Source organism: Panicum virgatum, chromosome 7N, assembly GCF_016808335.1.
Source record: "Panicum virgatum strain AP13 chromosome 7N, P.virgatum_v5, whole genome shotgun sequence".
In the NCBI taxonomy this organism is placed as follows: Eukaryota; Viridiplantae; Streptophyta; class Magnoliopsida; order Poales; family Poaceae; genus Panicum; species Panicum virgatum.
The window spans coordinates 40,015,391-40,035,698 of record NC_053151.1 but is presented as its reverse complement, the minus strand read 5'-3'; the positions used below and the strand labels follow the sequence as shown (position 1 = coordinate 40,035,698).

Sequence of the window (20,308 nt, the reverse complement as noted above, 5' to 3'; positions counted from 1 at the left end):
AACCACCACTCAGAATGACAGAATATCACGGGGCACTGATTTACACCAACGAATTAATAAAAAAGTAAGGATTCCAGAATCATTAATTACTCCATGTGCTGTTGTTCCTGGCACGTGCTAACATGGTGCCCTAGTGCGGAGGGTGCGGTGCAGATCACCCAAAAGTCACCAAACGCACAGCCAACCAATCTTTGACAGACAAGTTACAATACAAATTTACAAATTACAACAGGTTAAAGTAGAGATGGTCATCAATTGCTATACGCGTGATTTGACATAGGACAACGTCATCCCGAAAGGTCAAAACATCATTCACAGACAAACAGATTCAAAACTGTATTTTACACACCTTTTTAAGGATATCTTGCCTAAAGATTGAATGCATTTGTTCGATGTTTCTACAGGAAATGAGCATGCCTGATGTTCTACAGTTCAGCGCATGGGACAAGATTTGACACTGAGCAGCCTCTGCCAACCAGCCTCACAGGTACTGCCGGAGGCTTTCGCCACTGAGGGTTTCCATCTCTTTCAAGATCTCCTGCGACAGTGTCTTCACAGGAAGCTCCACATCCTCAAGTAATTCGCCAAGGAATGGGATGGTTTCTGGGAGGAGAACGACATATTCCTCCTTCAGGTGCTGGACCATGTACCTGACAACCTTCAGGCCCAACAATTTGGGGCGAACTTTATCACTCCTGGTCTGCATCAGCACCTGCAGTTTTATGACAAATCTGTAAGGCACAGGAACGGCGTACAATGATCTCTAACAGAACCAGGCCTCAGGGTTTTGGATGAACTTTTTTTTTACATCATGTTTGGTGCATCTCTAGTTTATGAAATACTGGGTGTGTTGTTAGGTTCCCACCTCATGGTTAAGAGGCTTCCAAAGAACATCTGAGCGTGCAGTGACTGCCATTTGCCCCAAGCACAAAACAAGAGCTTCATCTACTTCTTCAACCGATGGAGCATCCACAAGTGATTCAATAGATTCTGGTGGTTCCGCAACAAATTGGGAAACTATCGGCTTCAGGAGAACCTGCAAACACCAAATATATCAAATATAACAGCATTCACTGAAAAGTTGCACGCAAAAAACAAAGGCAGAACATATGGTTCAGTTGAACAATATTTGCATATTGTCCAAGTAACCTGAATATCATACAGGAACAGTGACATTGCCTATTCTAATCTAAGTAGTTGGAAATTCAAATTACAGCAGAACATGAAAGTGCCGGCAGTGGTAAGGAAGCACATGCACTATTAAGTATGAGCCAACTAACCTGGAAATTAGAGGCATCTAGGATCTTCTGTTCGTTATCATAAAGGAAACACTTGTGTAAGGACTTCAAAATCAGAGCTCTTAAATTCCACAGTTTCAGTCCAAATAAGTTATCCTTCTGTTCGACTTGAACATCAAGCTTAGCCTTCTTCTTTTTTTGCTTGGAACCAACCAAAGGATCATCTTCTAACAGATAGTGTACAGATCCCTCAAGTAGGTACTTGAAATAAGGTGTAAACAAGGACCTGCATGGACAAATTAAATAATTAATTAGTGTCATAAGGCAGGACATATTTGAGAAACGCTTTAGTTGCGGGTTGCTAAGAGCAACGAGCTGCCCCAAAATAGGTATTGGCAGGAAAAACAAAAAGGTAGAATAATTGAAGCGGGTATCATTTCTCCGAGTATGCTCTGAGCATAACTTTCAGATACATTACATAAATGGATATACCTGTGTTGTTCAGCAAGTTTGTTGATCAATTTGTAAAAAACAATTGCACGGTCTAAACATTTCTTCGATGAAGACTGATCAACTTCAGAGTCAGCCCATTCCAGAGTACGAAGAAAAAGTGGCCTAAAAGTGCCCTCTGTAAGCTTCAATGTGAGAGTAATTATGGCATGAATAATACTTTGCTCAACCATGTTTATATTCTTCAAAGAGTCAGGATGTTGGCGACGGATATCAAGTGCTGCTAAACAATGTTCATATATTTTCACATGGTAAGTTCCTACAGCCAGCCGGTCCATTGTACTAACAAGACTAGCAAGCATTTGAAATGCCAACGAAAGGCTTGCTTCCCCACAATTAGTAGCAATGGAGTATAGATCCAGTAAAGGAGGAAGAATAAGCCGCACCTGCAATGCGAATAACATGATTAGATCTAAGGAAAAATTCGAGCAATCATGGTTCCTCATAGAACCCAGAAATAAACTGAATAATTTAGATGAAAACATACTGGAACTTTCTCTGTCAGTAGCTTCCGAACATCTGCTGCTTTTGCATCTAATTTGGCATCCATATGAGCACAACATTCAGGATGCAATAACACCAGATCGAGTATTTCCTTCAAATATGGATTAACAAATTCGCCCAGCCTTTCCACAATCACTTGAATCGTGGTCAGTGAAGATAGCAGTATAGCTGTATCTTGGTTAGAAAGTCTGGTGGCTGTTATAGTAGAACCATGGGCATAACTTCCACAAGGACAAAATGAAACTTGATGTGCTATTAGCATTATATTGTTCACAACTAATGGGAGCTCTGGTAATGCTTTTGATCCAAGCACGTTTATCAGAGAGCCAACAGTATGAATCAATCCAGAAGATGCAGCTGCATCTGCAGAGCCAATGTGATTGATGATTGTTGAGAGGCACTTGCTATAAACTGGATAATCAGAGGGATATTCTTTCACTAGCGTTTCAAGCGAAGAAATAGCAGCAAGTTTCACTGAAGTGTCCGAATCAACCACTCTGTCAATTAATTCAAGAATCTTTAAGCACAAGTTACTGAAATATGGACCAGAGCTCTTGTCCACTTTGATAACAGTTATAACAGAGCTATGCTTCAGTTTTCGTTCTTTTCTTTGCTTGTTCTGAACCAAACTGTTTCCTCTGGCAGTTTCAGACAATATCCCAAGTGTCTGTGTAGAGAAGTTCAGATCAATAATCACAGGGCATAAAAGGTTATGGTTTCAAGGAACTCTTAGTTAAAAGGTATTGCACATCCAATAAAAAAAAGTTCATCTGACAAAAAGTACCTTTCTTTTCACAAGGTTGTCCGAATGATCCAACAACTGAGTAATTCCTCTGAAATATGTTGAAGCACTCATCCACCCTGTAATCGTTTTGAGTACTGTATTTGCAGACTCTCTGAGTTCTTTTATAGTATCAGAAGAAAAATCTCTTTTTTTATTTTTAGTATACACAGTACACAGGACAACTTCCTCCATAAGTGCTCCAAGAGAACCCTATAACAGTGAAAATGAATACGACAATAAATATTTACAAACTAAGCTCCTAGAGTGAAATAGAACATAGCATAGATAGACACATTAAAAGAGCAGCAGTTTGGACAAATGAGCAACCTGGATAAAATTAGAAGACTCATCAGATTCAAGTTCAAAAATCAACTCTGTATCTTGCAACTTAGACAGAAGGAGCCTCATTGCGAAACGTAGCATTAGATGTCCTTGCTTCCCATGCACCCTGATTTCTTTTAGTAGCATACTGAAACAAGGAAACCATAATTTATAGGAATATTGGTCAGTAACATTGACTGCCAATCCATATTCCCACTCCTGTGACAAAGCACTCCAACGGCTTCCTTGATGATCAGAAAGAGATAGTGAAATCCTCTTCACCAATGATTGGAGCAGATGCATGATCACAGTACTCAAATGGCTTTCATTTCCTAAGGTCCTGAAACAGTATAACGAATTAGACCGCTTACCATATAGGAAATACAAGGATGTTAAAGAATGTAAGATAGAAAATACCTCAAGAGGTAAACCATTAGCGTCAACCGCCTATGTTCAGGAATATCTGCTAAAGCTTTAATGAATATCTGTAACAACATCAGTACAGTCTATTAATTCAATGGCTTTATGGTCAATAAAATGTAAAGCAGAATGGAACTTCGAGGAAAACTATACAACCTGAAGAAGCTTTTCTATACTTGTGTTCCTCGATAACCAACATGGAACCAAGACAGATAGTAAATCCTCCAAAACACGTTGAGAATGGCTGTCATACTACAAAATTCAGAAAACATAAGACTAAAATAACAAGTAGCATTGATTTCATGAAGAAATACAAAAACACTGGCTTCAAAAAGACACTTAAAATACTGGACCCGTTTTAAAAATAAATTAATAAAATAAACCCAGGCAATGATTATGAGCACGAATTGGTTCATGACACTTTAGAACTAAGTCCCTTGTAAAAGTAATACAAGAAATAACTCCTGAGGAACTCCATAGTGAAGGTCAATCAACAACAAACTGCACAAAGATATGTCCCCAAAGGATATTTACACTAACCTGTTTTATAGCATCTCCAATGACCAGAAATAAATCAAGAATACTATCTGACAACAGTTGTGGGCAAGCCTTTCCCAAAGAAGCTATCAAGGAAAACCCGTGATTCCGAGTTGCTACATCCTTGACAGACCGTATGTAATTAATAAGAAGATCAACATCTGAGCTTCTGAACATTGCATCCTGCAGACAGATATATAATCCATGAATACAAACAAAGAAAGTGGCCTTTAAAACATCATTGGAATATGCAGTTGAAAATCAGCATAGCTAAGTACCTGGTGATGCGAATGCGAATCCAGCATATCTGCAATATCTTTGAGGAGCAGCAGTATCAAGTGCTGAGCTTCTTTCATGGAGTTGGATAAATCAAGGGTTTCGGATGAGGTATCATGTTGGTCAGTATACTGACAAACAATCCCTGAAATCCATTGATCAGAAAGGAGCTTTGAAAGAATCTGGAAAAGCGGTTGTAATAAACACGTCCTGCACGAGGGTCAAACGTCAGACATACGCAACCCAGAGTACTAACAAAAAAAATGGTAGTTCTGTAATACCAGACCTTTGGTTCACATCTTTCTTAAGAAACAAAATATCTAGAAGAGAAACCAGAATAGAAGCTATAGGGCTTTCTCCAAATAACTCCTCAAAACTGCTAAATGAATCAGGACTCAGATCATCCTTTCTCTTTGTTCTTTTTGACCGCCCTCTTGCATCACCAAGTGCAACAATTAATTCAATAAATTTCACCGCAGTGGAAGCATCAACCTACCATGAGTAGAATAACATAAGCATTGACCAAAACTGATACAGAGTAGATCAATATCAGGACACAAAGTGCAGACTGCCCAACAGAATTGATGGATTTCACTTATGGAAAATGTAAAATGGCTTGTATTAAGAAAGGATTCAAGGAAGAAATGGATATAGATACAAACATTAATTCGCAATAGAGCATCCCGTGTAGCATTTCGAATTTGGGTGTTGTCAGTTCGAAACAAAGAAATAAGGCGCCCAAAAACTTTTTCCTGCAAAATACATTACTTAAATTAGCATAATATTCATCACGGTTATGTTTATCCAATCTACTGATTTCTGTAAGGGGAAAAACATAGCTGGCTGAAATGTTAATATCAACAGGTACAGACAGATGGCTAAGAAGTAAACTAACTTAAGAACAGAAGATGTTGGAAAATTGGAATCAAACATGCGACAAAGATGCGAGACCCGGCAAGTTATACAGAAAGAGTGCATAAATCAGTAAGATAAATTATCTATTAGCTAGTGCATTGATATTTCATAGGCTCATGGTAGAACATCATACATCACCTGCTAACAATATCATCTTTAGCGACACCTATAATATATAGTACATGAGGCCTTTGTTGGAGTGCTTTGCAGTATGCTTAGCATAAATGTTAGCTATACAATAGCAAATCACTATGCAGAATAATTCGGCAGCATACAAGAAAATTTTTCTGTAAGGTAAAAAGGCAAGGACATTATGCACACCCTAGATTCTCCAATTAAGATGTGAAAAAAATGGAAATAGCACCAACAGTTTTTTTTAATGAAAATTCAATGCAACATGGGGGTTGTATGACATAAAATTAAACCTTAGTATCGGTCTCCAAATTATCGAAGAACACTGGTTGAAGAATACGCAGGACAGTAAGACACGGCATTACAACAACAGGATCATCTGGAGACAGAGCATCAACCTGAAGGTTTATAAAGTCAGTTGAATCCAGAAGATAATTTTCAAATATGAACATAATAGAAGGTTTTGCTCACCTTTAATGCTCTCAACAGAGGTTCAGACATGTTAAAACCAATATTTGCACAATCTGGCAGTGAGAACAAAACCTACAGAACACCAGTGAATCAACCACATGGACAGCAAATTTAATTTAATGCTAATCTATTGAACTGTATAAAAGAGCATGAATGGACACATATGTAAAAACATGACCACATGTACCTCCAAAAGCAAACAAAGGATTTGAATTTCATAGGTAGATAAGCTTTGCCTAGAATCACGCTGATTCCGATATTGATCACGACAGTCCAGAAGATCAAAGAACAAAGACTTCACGTCCTCTGCCTTAAATAAGACACCTCCTACTCCTTTGAGGATTGACAGAACCATGAACTGCAACACATCTCAATATCAACACGCATAAAATACAATCATTAAAGTTCATGCATATGCATCTGCCTTTATTTTCTGTGGTAGTGATTAGGGTGGTGTGTGTGATGTTGTGCTGGTGTCAATGGGCTAAGCTGACTTTAGTGAGTTACTCAAGATTGCAGGTCAACCGACCTTTCCGTAAGGAGTGAGCTTTAAAGCAGAGTGCAAGATGAAATGAAGGAGAGCATCTTTTGTAGGCTGATCAAATCTGATAATAGAAACAGAAGTTAGACTTACATCCCATTAAAATTAAGAATACAAGAAAAATGTATTTGTAGAAGAAAGAAATGATGGCAACCTTTCATGAAGGTTCTCTGGAATTATCATGTCTTGGCGTGGGCATAGCATTGATGAAATATATGCAGGAAGAAATTTTGCATCCGAGGAGATCATGGTCTTTTGGTTAACCAACGACTCGAGGAAAACACCAAAAGTTGGAGATGACATGCATTGCGGCAACTTGATGGCGTTACCTGTTGATATGGCAGATAAGATAAGAAACAATGACATCAAATCAATGTTTTAAATAGCGGACTATAAAATTTAGCAGAGAGCTCTGCTCAGCTCCCGCTAGTCTGCTATTTGGTACAACACTGTTGTGGCGGCAGCTGTCATAATTGTAAACCGCTATAGACCCCACTATTTCAAACACTAAATCAAAAACTGGTCAGGTTGAAAAATAAATATGAAAAGAGTGCTGACAGACCATTTCTTGGTACAGAAGTGCTCAAGCGCTGCCACACCAAATAGAACCCCTCAACAGACTTAATAGCAGAGGACCTTATATCCTACAATGTAACAAAAACAAACATGTAAAATACATTAAATAGACGAACTAGCCAGCAGAATTTAGTAGCTTGCAGATTGCCAACCATAAGAAGTATGAACAGATTCATACCCTGTTCTCATGAGCAAGTGGGAGAATAACAGAAGGAAAGCCGAGTAAAAGCTGCATCCATATGCTTTCATCCAAGCTACTACTTTCAGAGGAAGCACACTTAGAACATATAGAAGCAAGCATATGAAGACTCTCCACTTGAACTCTATCTGATGAATCTATATCAAATAAAGAATGTTCATCAATACTTGGCAAAAAAAATGAAGATGGAGTATGGACAGGCTATTTTACAGGATAATGAGCTGAAAAAAAAAAACTAGAAGAGAAATCAGATGATGTCTTTGCTAACTCTATCATGGCCATCAATGAACTTGGTTACAACAGTGAAAGGCTTTGCATGGCAACAGAGGTATAATGCTTGTCACAATAAACTCAGCCATGGAGAACTGTAGAGGCCGAGAACCATAGCAAGTGTCCAATGTGGGCTCCCTTGGAGTTTGCAGTCTCTAAACTCGGAGTCAACAGCTGAACATGTTGAATTGTTGAGTAATGTGCTTTTTATTATATAATAATAATAATAAAATCCATAACACTAGCACGAACATTCCATAAGAGTGTCACCCCAGGCGTCCATCCCTTCATTGCAACAAAAACATAAAGAAACAGCAAGGCTAGGACACGTAAAATTGTGAACAATGCAGAAGTTCAATTCTGCATCCTTCACTAATACCTAAAACCAAATAAGACCAGTACCGGAAATTTGATACAGGCATATGGCATAGGAGGTGTAAGAGAGAGAATATGAGAGAATAATGGCTTGTATTTCTCCAAACCTTAAAAGGGTGGGATATATAGTTCCTATACATGGGCCTCTAGACAGACCTCTATATATGGGCTCAATATACACCAACACCCCCCGCATTCTAAACTACCGGCGCAGCGGTGTTCAAGACTGAACAACAAGAAAGCTAACACCCCCCCCCCGCGCAGTCTGAGCTACCGACGCAGCGGTGTTCAAGACTGGACAAGAAGAAAGTACAAAGGGCAAATACCCCCCCCCCCCGCAGCCACAACTAGCCACCTGCTATGTTGAGGCTGGAGCGAAACTCCGAGAAGGTCGATGAGGGTAGTCCCTTGGTGAAGATGTCAGCAAACCGGGAGGTGTTTCGTCCACTGATGCTGGACGGGGTTGGTGGAGAGATATACGGCGCTGACGTTGTCGCAGTAGACAAGCGTGCTCTTGGCGAGCGGGCGGTGGAGCTCCGCCAAGAGCTGTCGTAGCCAGGACGCCTCCGCCACGCCGTTAGCGACAGCACGGTACTCCGCCTCGGCACTGGAGCAGGAGACAACCGGCTGCCGCTTGGACGACTAGGAGACCAGGTTGCCGCCGAGGAAGACGGCGTAGCCGGAAGTGGATCGACGAGTGTCCGGACAGCCAGCCCAGTCAGCGTCGGTGTAGACAACCAGCTCAGCAGAGGACGACGGTGAAGAACCAGGCCGAGGTCCACAGTGCCACGGACATAGCGGAGGAGACGCTTCAGCGCAGCAAGATGTGACTCCCGGGGATCATGCATATGGAGACAGACCTGCTGAACCGCGTAGGTGAGGTCCGGCCTGGTGAAGGTGAGCTACTGCAAAGCGCCGACCAGACTCCGGTAGGCAGTAGGATCAGCCACCGGATCACCCAGATCAGCAGACAGCTTCGCCTGAGTGTCGACAGGAGTGGAACAGGGCTTGCAATCAGTCATCCCAGCCCGCTCCAGAATATCAAGTGCGTACTGCCGCTGGTGAAGGAGAAGACCAGACAGGCGAGGCTCAACAGTGACGCCCAAGAAGTGGTGGAGCTGACCCAGATCCTTCATAGCAAACTCCTGCTGCAGAGAGGAGATGACACTCTGAAGCAATCGCTGACTGGAGGCTGTGAGCACGATGTCATCGACATATAGCAGCAGATAGGCAGTCTCATCCCCACGGCGGTAGATGAAGAGAGATGTGTCAGACTTGGCCTCGGTGAACCCCAATGTCACAGCAAGAACGTGGCGAACCGAGAGTACAAAGCCCGAGGAGCCTGCTTCAGACCATAGAGAGACTTGTTGAGCCGGCAGACCATATCCGGACGACTCGAGTCCACAAATCCCGCGGGCTGAGAGCAGTAGACTGTCTCTGACAGAGTGCCGTGAAGAAACACATTCTTCACGTCTAGCTGGTGCACAGGCCAAGAGCGCGAGAGCGCAAGCGAGAGCACCGTGCGCACCGTAGCGGGCGTCACGACTGGACTGAAGGTATCGTCATAGTCCACACCAGGCCGCTGTGTGAACCCCCACAGAACCCAGCGAGCCTTGTATCGCTCCAGTGTGCCATCAGCCCGATGCTTATGCGTCCAGATCCACTTGCCAGTCACCACATTGCAACCAGACGGACGCGGCACGAGGTCCCACGTCTGGTTGGCAAGAAGAGCCGCGTACTCCTCTTCCATCGCGCGACGCCAGTGAAGATCCGCCAAGACGTTGCGGACAGAGAAGGGTACCGGAGAGACCCGCGGTTCGTCCTCTGTGGCGGAGAGAGTCGCGGCCTAAAACGCCATCCGCCAAGTCACCATGGGATGGATATGCCGAGGATCCCGATGGATGACTGGCGGGTGGTACACCGCCGGCTCGGCTCAAGAGGGAGCCGGTGGAGGCGGCGGCGGCGGTGGCGACGGCTTCGGTGTAGGCGTCGCAAGAGCCTCCGGAGCCGGAGGCGTCGCCAGTGTCGGCGCCGAACGACGCCGGTACACTTGCACCGGCTGAGCATACCGCGGCGGCGCCGGTGCTGGCGCCGAACGACGCTGGTACACCTGCACCGGCTGAGCGTACCGCACAGGTGCAGGGGGAGGCATCGGGGCCGCGCGTGGCGCGGCAGGGGACCCCGGGGCCGCGCGTGGCTTGACTGCAGGCACCGGGGCCGCGCATGGTGCGATAGTGGGCACCGGGGCCGCGCGTGGCGCAGCAGGGGTCTCCGGAAGCGGTGCCAGTGCACCGGGAAAACCTGCGGGAAAGGGCAGACAGGTAACGGTGGCTGAACCACCGGGTCAGTCGGAAACAGGAACTCCAACTCGAGGTCAGGAGAAGGTGTGGAGGAGGTGGAGTAGGAGAAATCCGACTCGTCAAAGACGACGTGTCGGGAGATCAGGACGCGGCGAGAGGTGAGGTCAAAGTATCGGTACCCCTTGTGGTCAGGGGAGTACCCAAGAAACACACAACGAGTCGAGCGGGGCGCCAGCTTGTGAGAAGCGGTGGCGGAGGTGGTAGGGTAACGCACACCCGAAGACCCGAAGGTGGTCGTAGCGAGGAGGGATACCGAAGAGGGCGTGGTGTGGAGTGGGAGCAGGAGAAGCAGTGGAAGGAAGGCGGTTAAGCAAGTAGGTGGCGGTGTGGAGGCTCTCGGCCCAGAAGCGCGGGGGCAGAGAGGCCTGGATCAGAAGGGTGCGCACGACGTCGTTCGTCGTGCGAATCATCCGCTCAGCCTTGCCGTTCTGAGAGGTATACCGACAAGACATACACAGCTGAACACCCCGAGAGAGGAAGAAAGAATGGGAGGTGGAGTTATCGAACTCACGCCCGTTGTCACACTGGATGGCCTTAATGGTGAGGCCGAACTGAGTGGACACCCAGGCAAAGAAGTGGAGGGTGGGGAAGGTCTCAGACTTGGCGCGTAAAGGAAAAGTCCAAGAATAGTGTGAGAAATCATCGACCACCACCAGATAGTATTTGTAGCCAGAGAGGCTAAGAACAGGAGAAATCCACAGGTCACAGTGAACAAGATCGAAAGCATGCGTCGCATGCGAAGAAGAGGAAAAAGGAAGACGAACATGACGACCGAGATGGCACGCATGGCAGAGGTACTCGGCAGGAGCTCTAGTACCAGGAACATCGGTACTACAACTGAGCTGAGCTAGAACGTCGCGGCCAGGGTGAACAAGACGGCGGTGTCAGGTGGTGGAAGACGGTGTCGCGGCAAAAGCGGCAGACCAAGACGGCCAGGGCGAAGAAGGCGAGAGTAGTGCAGCGGAAGAAAGAAGGCGAAGGGTGTAAAAGGGCCCCGTGCTGTCACACCGGAGTAGCGGAAGCCGGGAGGCCGAATCCATTACAGTGAGGCCAGAAGAATCAAACTTGATGAAACAAGAATTGTCAGCTGTAAACTGATGAATGGAAATGGAAAGGAGGTTATGAACCATCTGAGGAGCAACAAGGACATTGGGAAGACGAAATGAGCCAGGAGCAGAACCCACGGCGGTGACAGGAAGGCATGACCCGTCACCAACCATGACGGAAGAAGGACAAGAGGGGTGTCGGGGTCGAACAGAAGAGAGGATACCGGCATGTGGGGTGGTGTGGAAGGAGGCACCCGAGTCGGCGATCCACTCGGTGCTGACCGGCGGCGTCCGCCCCATGGCGCCGAAGGACTGCGCCAGCGCGGCCTGGTCACACCCCCCAGGCCAGGTCGGCTGCTGGCTGAGCTGAGCGGGCGGGTTCCAAAACGGCGCGAACAGGGGAGCAGCAGCGGCGAGCATGGCCGCCGGCTGGGGCTGAGGAGCCCCCCTGACCCTGGAACGACCACATCAGGACGCGCCCTGGCCATGAGGCGCTGAAGAATGGCAGGGCGTACCTCCAGGGGCAGGAGCAGGAGTGGGAGCCGGAGTCGGGGTCGTAGTGTCCCGACGACCTCCACCAATACCACCCGGAGCCGGAGTAGTGCCGTCAGCACCACCACCACGACGTCCACCCCGCCGCCGACGCCCGCGGCCTCCGGTCTTCTGCCCGCGGAAAGCGGCGGCGGCGAACGGCGCATCCGCGGGGGGCATACCGAACCCAGGCCATGCGGGCGCGGGCAGAGGCGCCGCGGGCGCGGCCACGGGTGTCGCGGGCGCGGGCAGAGGTGCCGCGGGCGCGGCCATGGGCGCCGTGGGCATCCCGGGCACAGGGGCATGGGCCGCAGGTGGTGCGCCAGAGCCATCCGCGCCGGCAGCGGCGGCCGCGGCCGCGGGAGGGCTCCATGTGCTCGGCGTAGGAGGATGGGCGACAGTAGCAGGGCCAGCGCCGGCCGTGGCAGCATGGGCCGCGGGGGCTGCAGCGCTAGCGCCGGCAGGGGCGCGCCAGGCCAGGGCGGCTGCAGGCCACGCGCGCGCAGGAGCCGGGCCCGCGCCCACGGCTGCGCCCCCCACGCCCGCGCCCACGGCCAGCTGGGCCAGGACGGGCGGATTGGGCGCGCCAGGGGCCGCGGCGGCGGCGGCGGCGGGCCACGCTTGCGGAGAGGAGGCGGCGGCGGGCCACGCGCGCGCAGCAGTGGGGGCGGCGGCGGCCCCCTGTGGCCACGCCCAAGCAATAGCAGAGGAGGGCGCGGCTCCCGCGCCTAGGACAGAGCCAGCAACCGGCGCTAGAGGAGCAGCGGACGGCGCTAGGGTAGGGAGCAGAGCAGCGGCCGGTAGCGCCAGCGACGTCTGGCAGGACCGACTGCAGGGGGCCATCGGGGGCAGGGCCCGCGCCTGGTACAGGGGCCACGCCTGCGCCCGCGCCCTGCCCGCGGACGGCGGCAAGGGCAGCGGCAAGGGCGGCAGCGGCGGCATCCCCTGCGGCGGCGGATCCCGTGGCGCCCGCGACCTGCCCAGGGAGGGCGGCGGAGGCAGAGGAATCAGGCAGGGCAACCAGGGCGGCGGCGGCGCCCACAGCAGGGGAGCCCCGCGCGGCACCCAGGGCAGAGGAGCCCGCGTCCAGAGCAGGGGAGGAGCTCGCGCCCAGAGCAGAGGGAGGAGCTCGCGCCCAGAGCAGAGGGAAAGGAAGAGAGGGGAGGGAAGGAGGAGAGGGAAGGGAGGGGCGGCGCCGGTGGCCGGCCGGCCATGGAGGCGGCGGCGGCGGCCATGCTAGGCTTTGATACCATGTAAGAGAGAGAATAGGAGAGAATAATGGCTTGTATTCCTCCAAACCCTAGAAGGGTGGGATATATAGTTCCTATACATGGGTCTCTAAACGGGCCTCTATATATGGGCTCAATATACACCAATAGGAGGAAACAACAGAAGCAACGTACGGGCAGGTCACACTATGGTTGCGGGCTAGTCCCGTGCGACTTGAGGTTCTGATAGACACCGTATTGGTGGGCAAAACCCTTTTGAAGAATACTAATTGATTGATTACTAAACAAGCTAGTTACTACCAGGTACCATATGACTATATTTGGAAGTGCTAGATAAGCCAAGACATAGAAGTATCAAGCAACGAATATGGTATATATCTCACAGCTGGCTGTAGGTAGGACAGCTGAATCTGAGTTCGCTAAGGATCCAACCAATCCATAACATCATGATTGCTAGTCTGCTACTCTTCGTTGCATATTTAATGGATTGTGATAAATCCACAAAACAATTGTGTTTTTTTTTGTATTTTTTTAACAACCCATCATGCACCACTTGCAGTTGGGGAGGTGGAATCCAGGCCTGGCTAACTTTCCAAAGAGGGGAATCACACCCTGATAGAACAACCGTTAAGGACATATAGAAGTAGGCTGATTGTGAAACAAATAAAAAAAATAGGCCCGTAAAAAACAAAGGCAAAGCATAATGCCAAGGTTAAATAAAAGCACTACACTAAGAAATATGGCAGTTGTTCTTCGGTAGGCACAGGCGTAGCCTTGTAGAGTAACAGAATAATCTTTGCTTAACAGAGCAAAAGTAGCAAACCTTCATCCAGAAAGTACTTCGAAATAAATTGAAAAGGTGCTCCAGTGCAATTAATGACGAGATACTCTAAGTGCTTCTGAAAGACATTTTTGCCAGGTGATGTAACAAAGAAGAGAAACAAATCATCGAGGATTGCATTTTCACCGCTGCCAATCTGCACATGACAGAAATACAGCATAGATCATGATGTTCTCAAAAGTGAAGTGAGAAGAATAGGTGATGTAGCTATTGCTTAACAGTTGCATACCCTAAAATTCTTCTTAATATAGGAGGACTGCACCTTTAGAAGTCCCCAAAATATACATGAAAGGATTCTAGCATTCAATGCCTCTGTATCACTGTTGAAAATATGCTTCACCAATTCTAGACTGCACTTCTCAAGCTTATCAATGCTTATCTGCAAAGCAAAACACGGGAGTTCAAGTCCAAAGAATACAGGCAAATCATTCAACATTGAATGGTAAATTGTAAACACCTCATCAAAAACACCATTATCTTCATGCTGTATGTGATGCCATTCATCCTTCAGGGCAGGCAAACAAGCTTTACAGAGATTCACTTGCTTGTCCAAAGCTGAAAAGGATCAAGAAAAGACAGTCATCCTATGTGGTTTTCTTACCAGAGTAGCCAGCATTTCCAGGCAGGACAGAACTGGAAGGCATTATATACTGCACTTAGGACAATTCAAGACACAATGTTTTAGGGTAGATTTATGCGCGCAAGTTAGAAACATCAGGTGCTATATGCTATAAAGTCACCAGGAGAAATAAAACACAATTTAAGAACTTTATAGAGTACAAATAAGCATTTTTCTGGATGTTTCAATAATGCGGGGGGTCAAGTTTTTTTTTTGGATGTTTCAATAATAGAAGTCAACAAACAATTATCAGTAACAAAAGATAAGTAGTATAGCACAGATTTGTTATTGCAACTATCATAACCGCTGTCACAATAGTATATGAAAGCATAACAGCAAAGACAAGCTTACCTTCTGAGGGAACAACAAGTGTTTCCAATACTACAAGTAGAAACAAAGTTCTAGAAAATCTAGTTCCATTTCCAGAGTTAGCCAACCACTCTACATGCTTATTTGGGTTAGCTAGGAAAGTCTCAGCAAAAGCTTTGATATTCTTCATGTTAATGGAAGCAATGAAGTCAGCACTCATGTTCTCCTGCAACATAATGAACACAAGAATTACTTAGAAATAAACAGAACAGATTCAGATCAACGCTGGCTGCCCTGCAGCTGCAGCCCAGCCGCTTTCTAGCCCAGCCGAACAGGTTGTTGATTGAAATATCAAGAGACATTTCAACCATATAAACATTACATCCTCACATATCTAACCCTACATGTGTATGGGGTTCAAGATGTGTATGTTGGCATATTGAACCAAATATGTGCAACAATGTGCCAATTGTGGAAAGGAAATCAATCGCCTTCATCCAATATGCTTACAGAGTTACACTAAAGATCAACGTACAGACAAGATTAGCTGTCTGGCAAGTAGGAAACCTCACCTTCATTTTCTGAACAGTGACCTCATCACATACAAGAGAACTACTTGTGTAGAATTCCCATTGTAATTTCTTAGCTAGCTCCAGGGCCTTTAAGTTCACTCTAAGGGTCTGTTTCATTAAAACATTGAGAGTGAGAATAAATGCAGAAAAAATAAAAATGGGAGATATTGTAATAAGTTAACTAGCTAACCTTTGGGTGAATAATAAGCAGACGAAAAACTACTGCAGCTATGTCCTTGGCATGTTCCACATGATGGGATTGATATTCAATAACCATCTTTTCCAAGCAAGAAACAGCAACATCAGAAGCCTTTGATGCTTTTGAACCACCTGCAGTAACATAAATAAAATTCCTTGAGTTGTGATAAACATTTGCCCATGTAGCATATCAGAGTATCAGGATCGTAAGAAGGATAACTAAAGGAAGACAAACCAATGAACCTTAGATTCAATAAATATATTGAGCAGTGGTCCAGACTACTTGTTGCAATTTCTGCCAATCTCTATATCTATTTATTAACAATTTACATGAATAGGCCAGTTAGTGCTAACTTTATGGCTATATATTCAAAGTGCACACATTAGCTATGATGTCTTGTGGGCACAGTAAGAAGCCAAACCATATAAAATAATTCTGCACAACCTCTTTCACAGAAGTCACAAAATAACTTCACACCTTTGGACCGCTAGCAACGAAGTAGACATTAGAAATATTACTCACCTTTGTTAATGATTTTGATGCATTTGGTGAGCACGTCATCGTATGCTTTTAGAAGGCTATCAGGACATGCAACAGCAGCTGCTAGTCCTTCTATGGATAAGGCAGCTTGGACAACACTTAGATCATCATCATACATACTGCGCAATATTGCATCTTGCATATTGATAAGTTTCTGTAGAAAATCAGACATAACAACGTAAACCTGATCATCACTTTGGGAAAGCTTCAAACAAACAACGAACTTATAATACCAAACACACGTCCAGACAACAATATAGAAGATTACCTGTGGATTTAGAGCACTGTTGTTGAAGATGCCAGATGTAGCAATTTTTGAGAGAGCCGATTGGCGTACCATAGCCTGCATCGTGGATAAAATTTTACTTCATTAAAGGCTAGAAAAGATAACAAGACCAACTAACACTGGGAAGGGCTAGCAAAGTACCCAATTCAACAAATACAATGTGGACCAGGGCCAGTAATTTTTCTTGAATATAGAGACTGATAAGTTCACCAAAATTTATACAAACAGTAAATTCACACCAAGATCAGTCAACATGTACCTTTGGATGGTCCAGGCTGAACCAAATGTTTGAGTCAGCTATTTCAGTTGGAATTTTCTTGCTTTCATCAAACACTAAGCCGAACACCTCAGATAAAGAATCCCCTCCAGTTGAGTTAATTTCAGATTTCTGATAAATAAAAATGTCAACTTCCAAAAGAAGGTTAACAAGAACAGGAGAAACAACAGTCAAACTCCAGCGATAAGAACTGATAACCTTCGTTAGAGGAAAGTCTATCATAATGTACCTCAAGAAATTTACGAATAGCATCATGTAGCTCCAGTGGATATTTTCTTTCAATCGTGCTCAAGATTTTCTTAGCCCAAATTCCTGAAGAATAATAGAACTTTAGTTAAGGGGAAACGATCTTACCATAGATGATACAATATATATGAAACTGATTGTAGCGAACACCATGATATAGTTGGAATAAATACATGCACAAAGAACAACATAAAATTGCTCAATTACTTCAAAAAAGATTTGAAGGTGGTGTTACATGTACCTTTTATATCTGGGTTTTCAGTGGCCCGAGATACCTTGCTACAGCTGCCAAGAACCTTGCTCGCAATTCTTTCAACAGAGTTCTCCATTGGTAGAGTCTCAATAGTTTCAATGAGGTGTGTATGGCAGGAATCATCAGAAGTACTGTTAACATGCTGAGAGTCAAATATTCATAAAACACAAGGGAAACTATGCAAAATGATCACATTGATAAGCAAATCACCTGTAGTCAACCAATGATTCAACATAAAGCCTAACAAATCTCTCAATATTGTACTCGCTGGATAATACGGAAAGTACACCAGAAAAATCTCTGAAAAAAATTTAAAGCAAGAACTCAACGGTTGATGGCAGAAGGGAGAAGCAGAAAAGAACAAATATTATACTGTGTATGCTACAAACAAAACATCGGTAAACCTGATGTCTTTCAAAATCATCAATGCCTTCTTAGGGAAGCCATGGACCGATTGTGACTGCAAAATTAAAGGAAAGTTATCAATACTTCTACCTTGGCATCACCTGTATTGGGTTCAATATTCCCATAGTACGACAGCCTTTCTTAAGGATATGTATGGCAATTAGTTAAAAGTCCATACCTGAACAAGACTTATAATAGCCATCACTGTGACACGAAGCCATGGTAAGTCAATTGACTCAAATGCATCATGTCGTGCAGTCCTTGCAACAAAGAAAATCAAATTTTGGACAAGTTTTGGCGCTAGAGATGCCCGCGTTGCAAGTACTCCAACAATCATCAGAGCGCCAGCCTGGTCACAAAGATCCATCACAACAGCATTATGATATAGCACAGAAAGCAAGATGTCAATAAGTATGCGGTTAAGTGGATACACAAAACACAAATAAAAGGTTCATAAGGTGGTCAATGATAAGTGTACACACACAATTCAATCAAGAATTGCAAAATAAAAGAAAAGAAGAAAATAAAACAACATTAAAAAGACAATCAATTTTAGATGCCACGAAAGTTGCAAAATCAAGCTGACCTTATAATCCTGATCTCCCGTTATTTCAGGATTAAGAGAGTCAAACACAAATCCCAGGACCCTCTGCACTAAATCTGTGTCAAGCTTTGGGACAGCACCCAAGCACTCCACAATCACAGCGGTGCAAAAGCAAACGACTGTCCTTGAGTGACTGAATTCCCTTGTTGGTGTAACCTGGAAGTAAACAGAATCATCAACTAGAAAGCTCCAAAAGCGTAGGGGAAGCCTAACATGAAAAAAGTGAAATAACTTTTAGACTTACATAGTTACAGAGGGTCTCCAGCACGGCTTTATCCCGAATGCACTGCTGCACTAGAACACTCCTGGGTGGCGGTGCACCTGAGGACTTCACGCCATCAAGAAATGCCCACTTACTATTCCTGAAAACATATCATCGAGCACGAGCAGACCTCAATTTATCAATGCAGACAAAGGGGTTGAAAGAGTGTCAATCCATAACCATCGCACTCACCCTAAGTTGACCAACTGCACAATCCGAACAAATGCATGTGTATCATGGTAAGGCAGTGCGCTCAGAAGCAACTCATCCAAATTGTATACATGCACCCTAAATGAACATTTCCACCAGCAAAAAGAGATAAGCTAAAGGTCACAGGATTATCTTAAAAGTAGCTGAGCTTAGTTCATACAGGTATCTGCGTATAAGGTACTCAAGGGTCTTGAGGGCAGATGGAAGATGCAAGTAACCAGCTAGAAGGCGAAGGTAGGTGGAGATGGACTTGTTGAGTTTATCATTCTCCTTGGGAGTTAACTGTTCACGGTTCACCTCAAGGCTAGTGTCCCTGAACAGAGTGTTGTTGTACCTAGCAAACCTCTCATCCACACTGGCAAGGTGCTCCAACCCTACAAAGTAATTTGAATCAAATACTGTAACGGAAGGGATCCTTTTGATTGATGCACTTCATATGCCAGATTAACTTGGTTTGATTCGAGATGTTAGTGACACAGAGTTTGATATGAGATGCTAGTGAAGTTTTAAGAAAATCACATGATTAACAAAACAGATGAACGACTGCAGAAGCCTGCAATTCGGTAACATTAACCAGCAAATAGCAGCTAAATTCCAGGCGGAAATAGGGAGGAAAATTACTGGAGTACTAGGGCGCTCGAATAAGAGCCGAAAAGAATCATGATTTTAGCACGCTCGGGTTAGCGAACAAAGACTCCACCAAAATGATGTTCAAAAAAATGTTTAGCTGCTCTAGAAAGGCAAAGTGTAGCAGCATCCTGGAAACGATCGGACGGATGGTGTGGTAAGCACCAGTGAGGGCGACGGGCAGGATGGCGCGGAGGTCGATATCGGCGGCCTCCTTCGCGTCGAAGAGCACCGACGGCCGGGTGATGGGCCGCCGCGCCGGCTCGGGCGCGGCGCCAAGCGCCGACTTGATTGCTTGCAGCTGCGACGCGATCGACGCCATCACCGGCAACTCGTCTCGTTGGCGTTGGCCTCGGGTGATGGGAGCTGGTGCCGCCGCCGCTGAACCCTAAACCCTGCACGGCGGTAGGCGAAGAGGCGGCGGCGAGAGGGTCTCGGGACGGGAATAGTGGAAGTGGTCCGTTTTTGTGGTGGTGGTGTTAGAAAAGTATAAGTGGGCCAGGTGGCGCTCACGCAGCCCAGTACCCGGCCTGCTATTTCACTGGGCCTATAAATGAGGCTGGTGGAAAAGGCCCGTTGTCTCCTCTCTTCTGCCAGGCCTTAAACTCGCAAAGCCTTATCTCCACTGGCTCGTGATGCCTGCACGAGGTTCCGTGTAAATATTAAAGCTTCAAGTGGAATGAATATGTAACTTTTAAATCAACTATTCAAATTAAATTCCGACATTGTCATATTTCTAACGATAAAATCTTCACAACAAGACTGCACTTAACTATGTTTGAATGAAATTTAAGATAGAACAATTTTATTTTGAATCAGAAAC

General features: G+C 45.6%; 1 protein-coding gene across 2 annotated transcripts; it reads right to left on the bottom strand.

Moving 5' to 3' along the window:
* Nucleotides 1-165: 165 nt before the first annotated feature.
* LOC120682788 (uncharacterized protein At3g06530-like) lies at nt 166-19,941 on the bottom strand. Of its 2 annotated transcripts, XM_039964800.1 has the most exons (39): nt 19,651-19,941; nt 19,019-19,232; nt 18,841-18,936; nt 18,631-18,748; nt 18,369-18,542; nt 17,961-18,131; nt 17,782-17,837; nt 17,588-17,677; nt 17,366-17,508; nt 17,108-17,190; nt 16,861-16,989; nt 16,584-16,658; nt 16,298-16,469; nt 15,767-15,906; nt 15,577-15,684; nt 15,047-15,230; nt 14,534-14,631; nt 14,306-14,455; nt 14,059-14,212; nt 7,404-7,561; nt 7,212-7,293; nt 6,804-6,978; nt 6,638-6,713; nt 6,296-6,466; nt 6,109-6,180; nt 5,931-6,035; nt 5,253-5,342; nt 4,877-5,082; nt 4,593-4,800; nt 4,318-4,497; nt 3,934-4,029; nt 3,775-3,842; nt 3,364-3,697; nt 3,037-3,246; nt 2,236-2,919; nt 1,731-2,134; nt 1,281-1,524; nt 866-1,036; nt 167-712 (listed from the first exon to the last, which is right to left on the bottom strand). In XM_039964800.1, exons 1-39 carry the CDS (start codon nt 19,805-19,807, stop codon nt 482-484), a joined length of 6,477 nt encoding a protein of 2,158 aa, XP_039820734.1. In that variant the 5' UTR covers nt 19,808-19,941; the 3' UTR covers nt 167-481. The 2 variants fall into 2 exon arrangements, with proteins under 2 accessions (XP_039820733.1, XP_039820734.1); XM_039964799.1 differs by having other exon boundaries at nt 166-712; nt 14,306-14,631.
* Between the last annotated feature and the right edge of the window lie 367 nt (nt 19,942-20,308).

What these genes read in the sequence shown, in the direction of transcription:
- LOC120682788 (XM_039964799.1), bottom strand. Translation starts at nt 19,807, where the DNA reads ATGGCGTCGATCGCGTCGCAGCTGCAAGCAATCAAGTCGGCGCTTGGC. An exon ending in TACCTTATACGCAGATACCT is followed by an intron (nt 18,937 to 19,018) that starts GTATGAACTAAG and finishes ATGTTCATTTAG; the next exon opens with GGTGCATGTATACAATTTGG. An exon ending in ATGCTCTATTGCGAATTAAT is followed by an intron (nt 5,083 to 5,252) that starts GTTTGTATCTAT and finishes TACTCATGGTAG; the next exon opens with GTTGATGCTTCCACTGCGGT.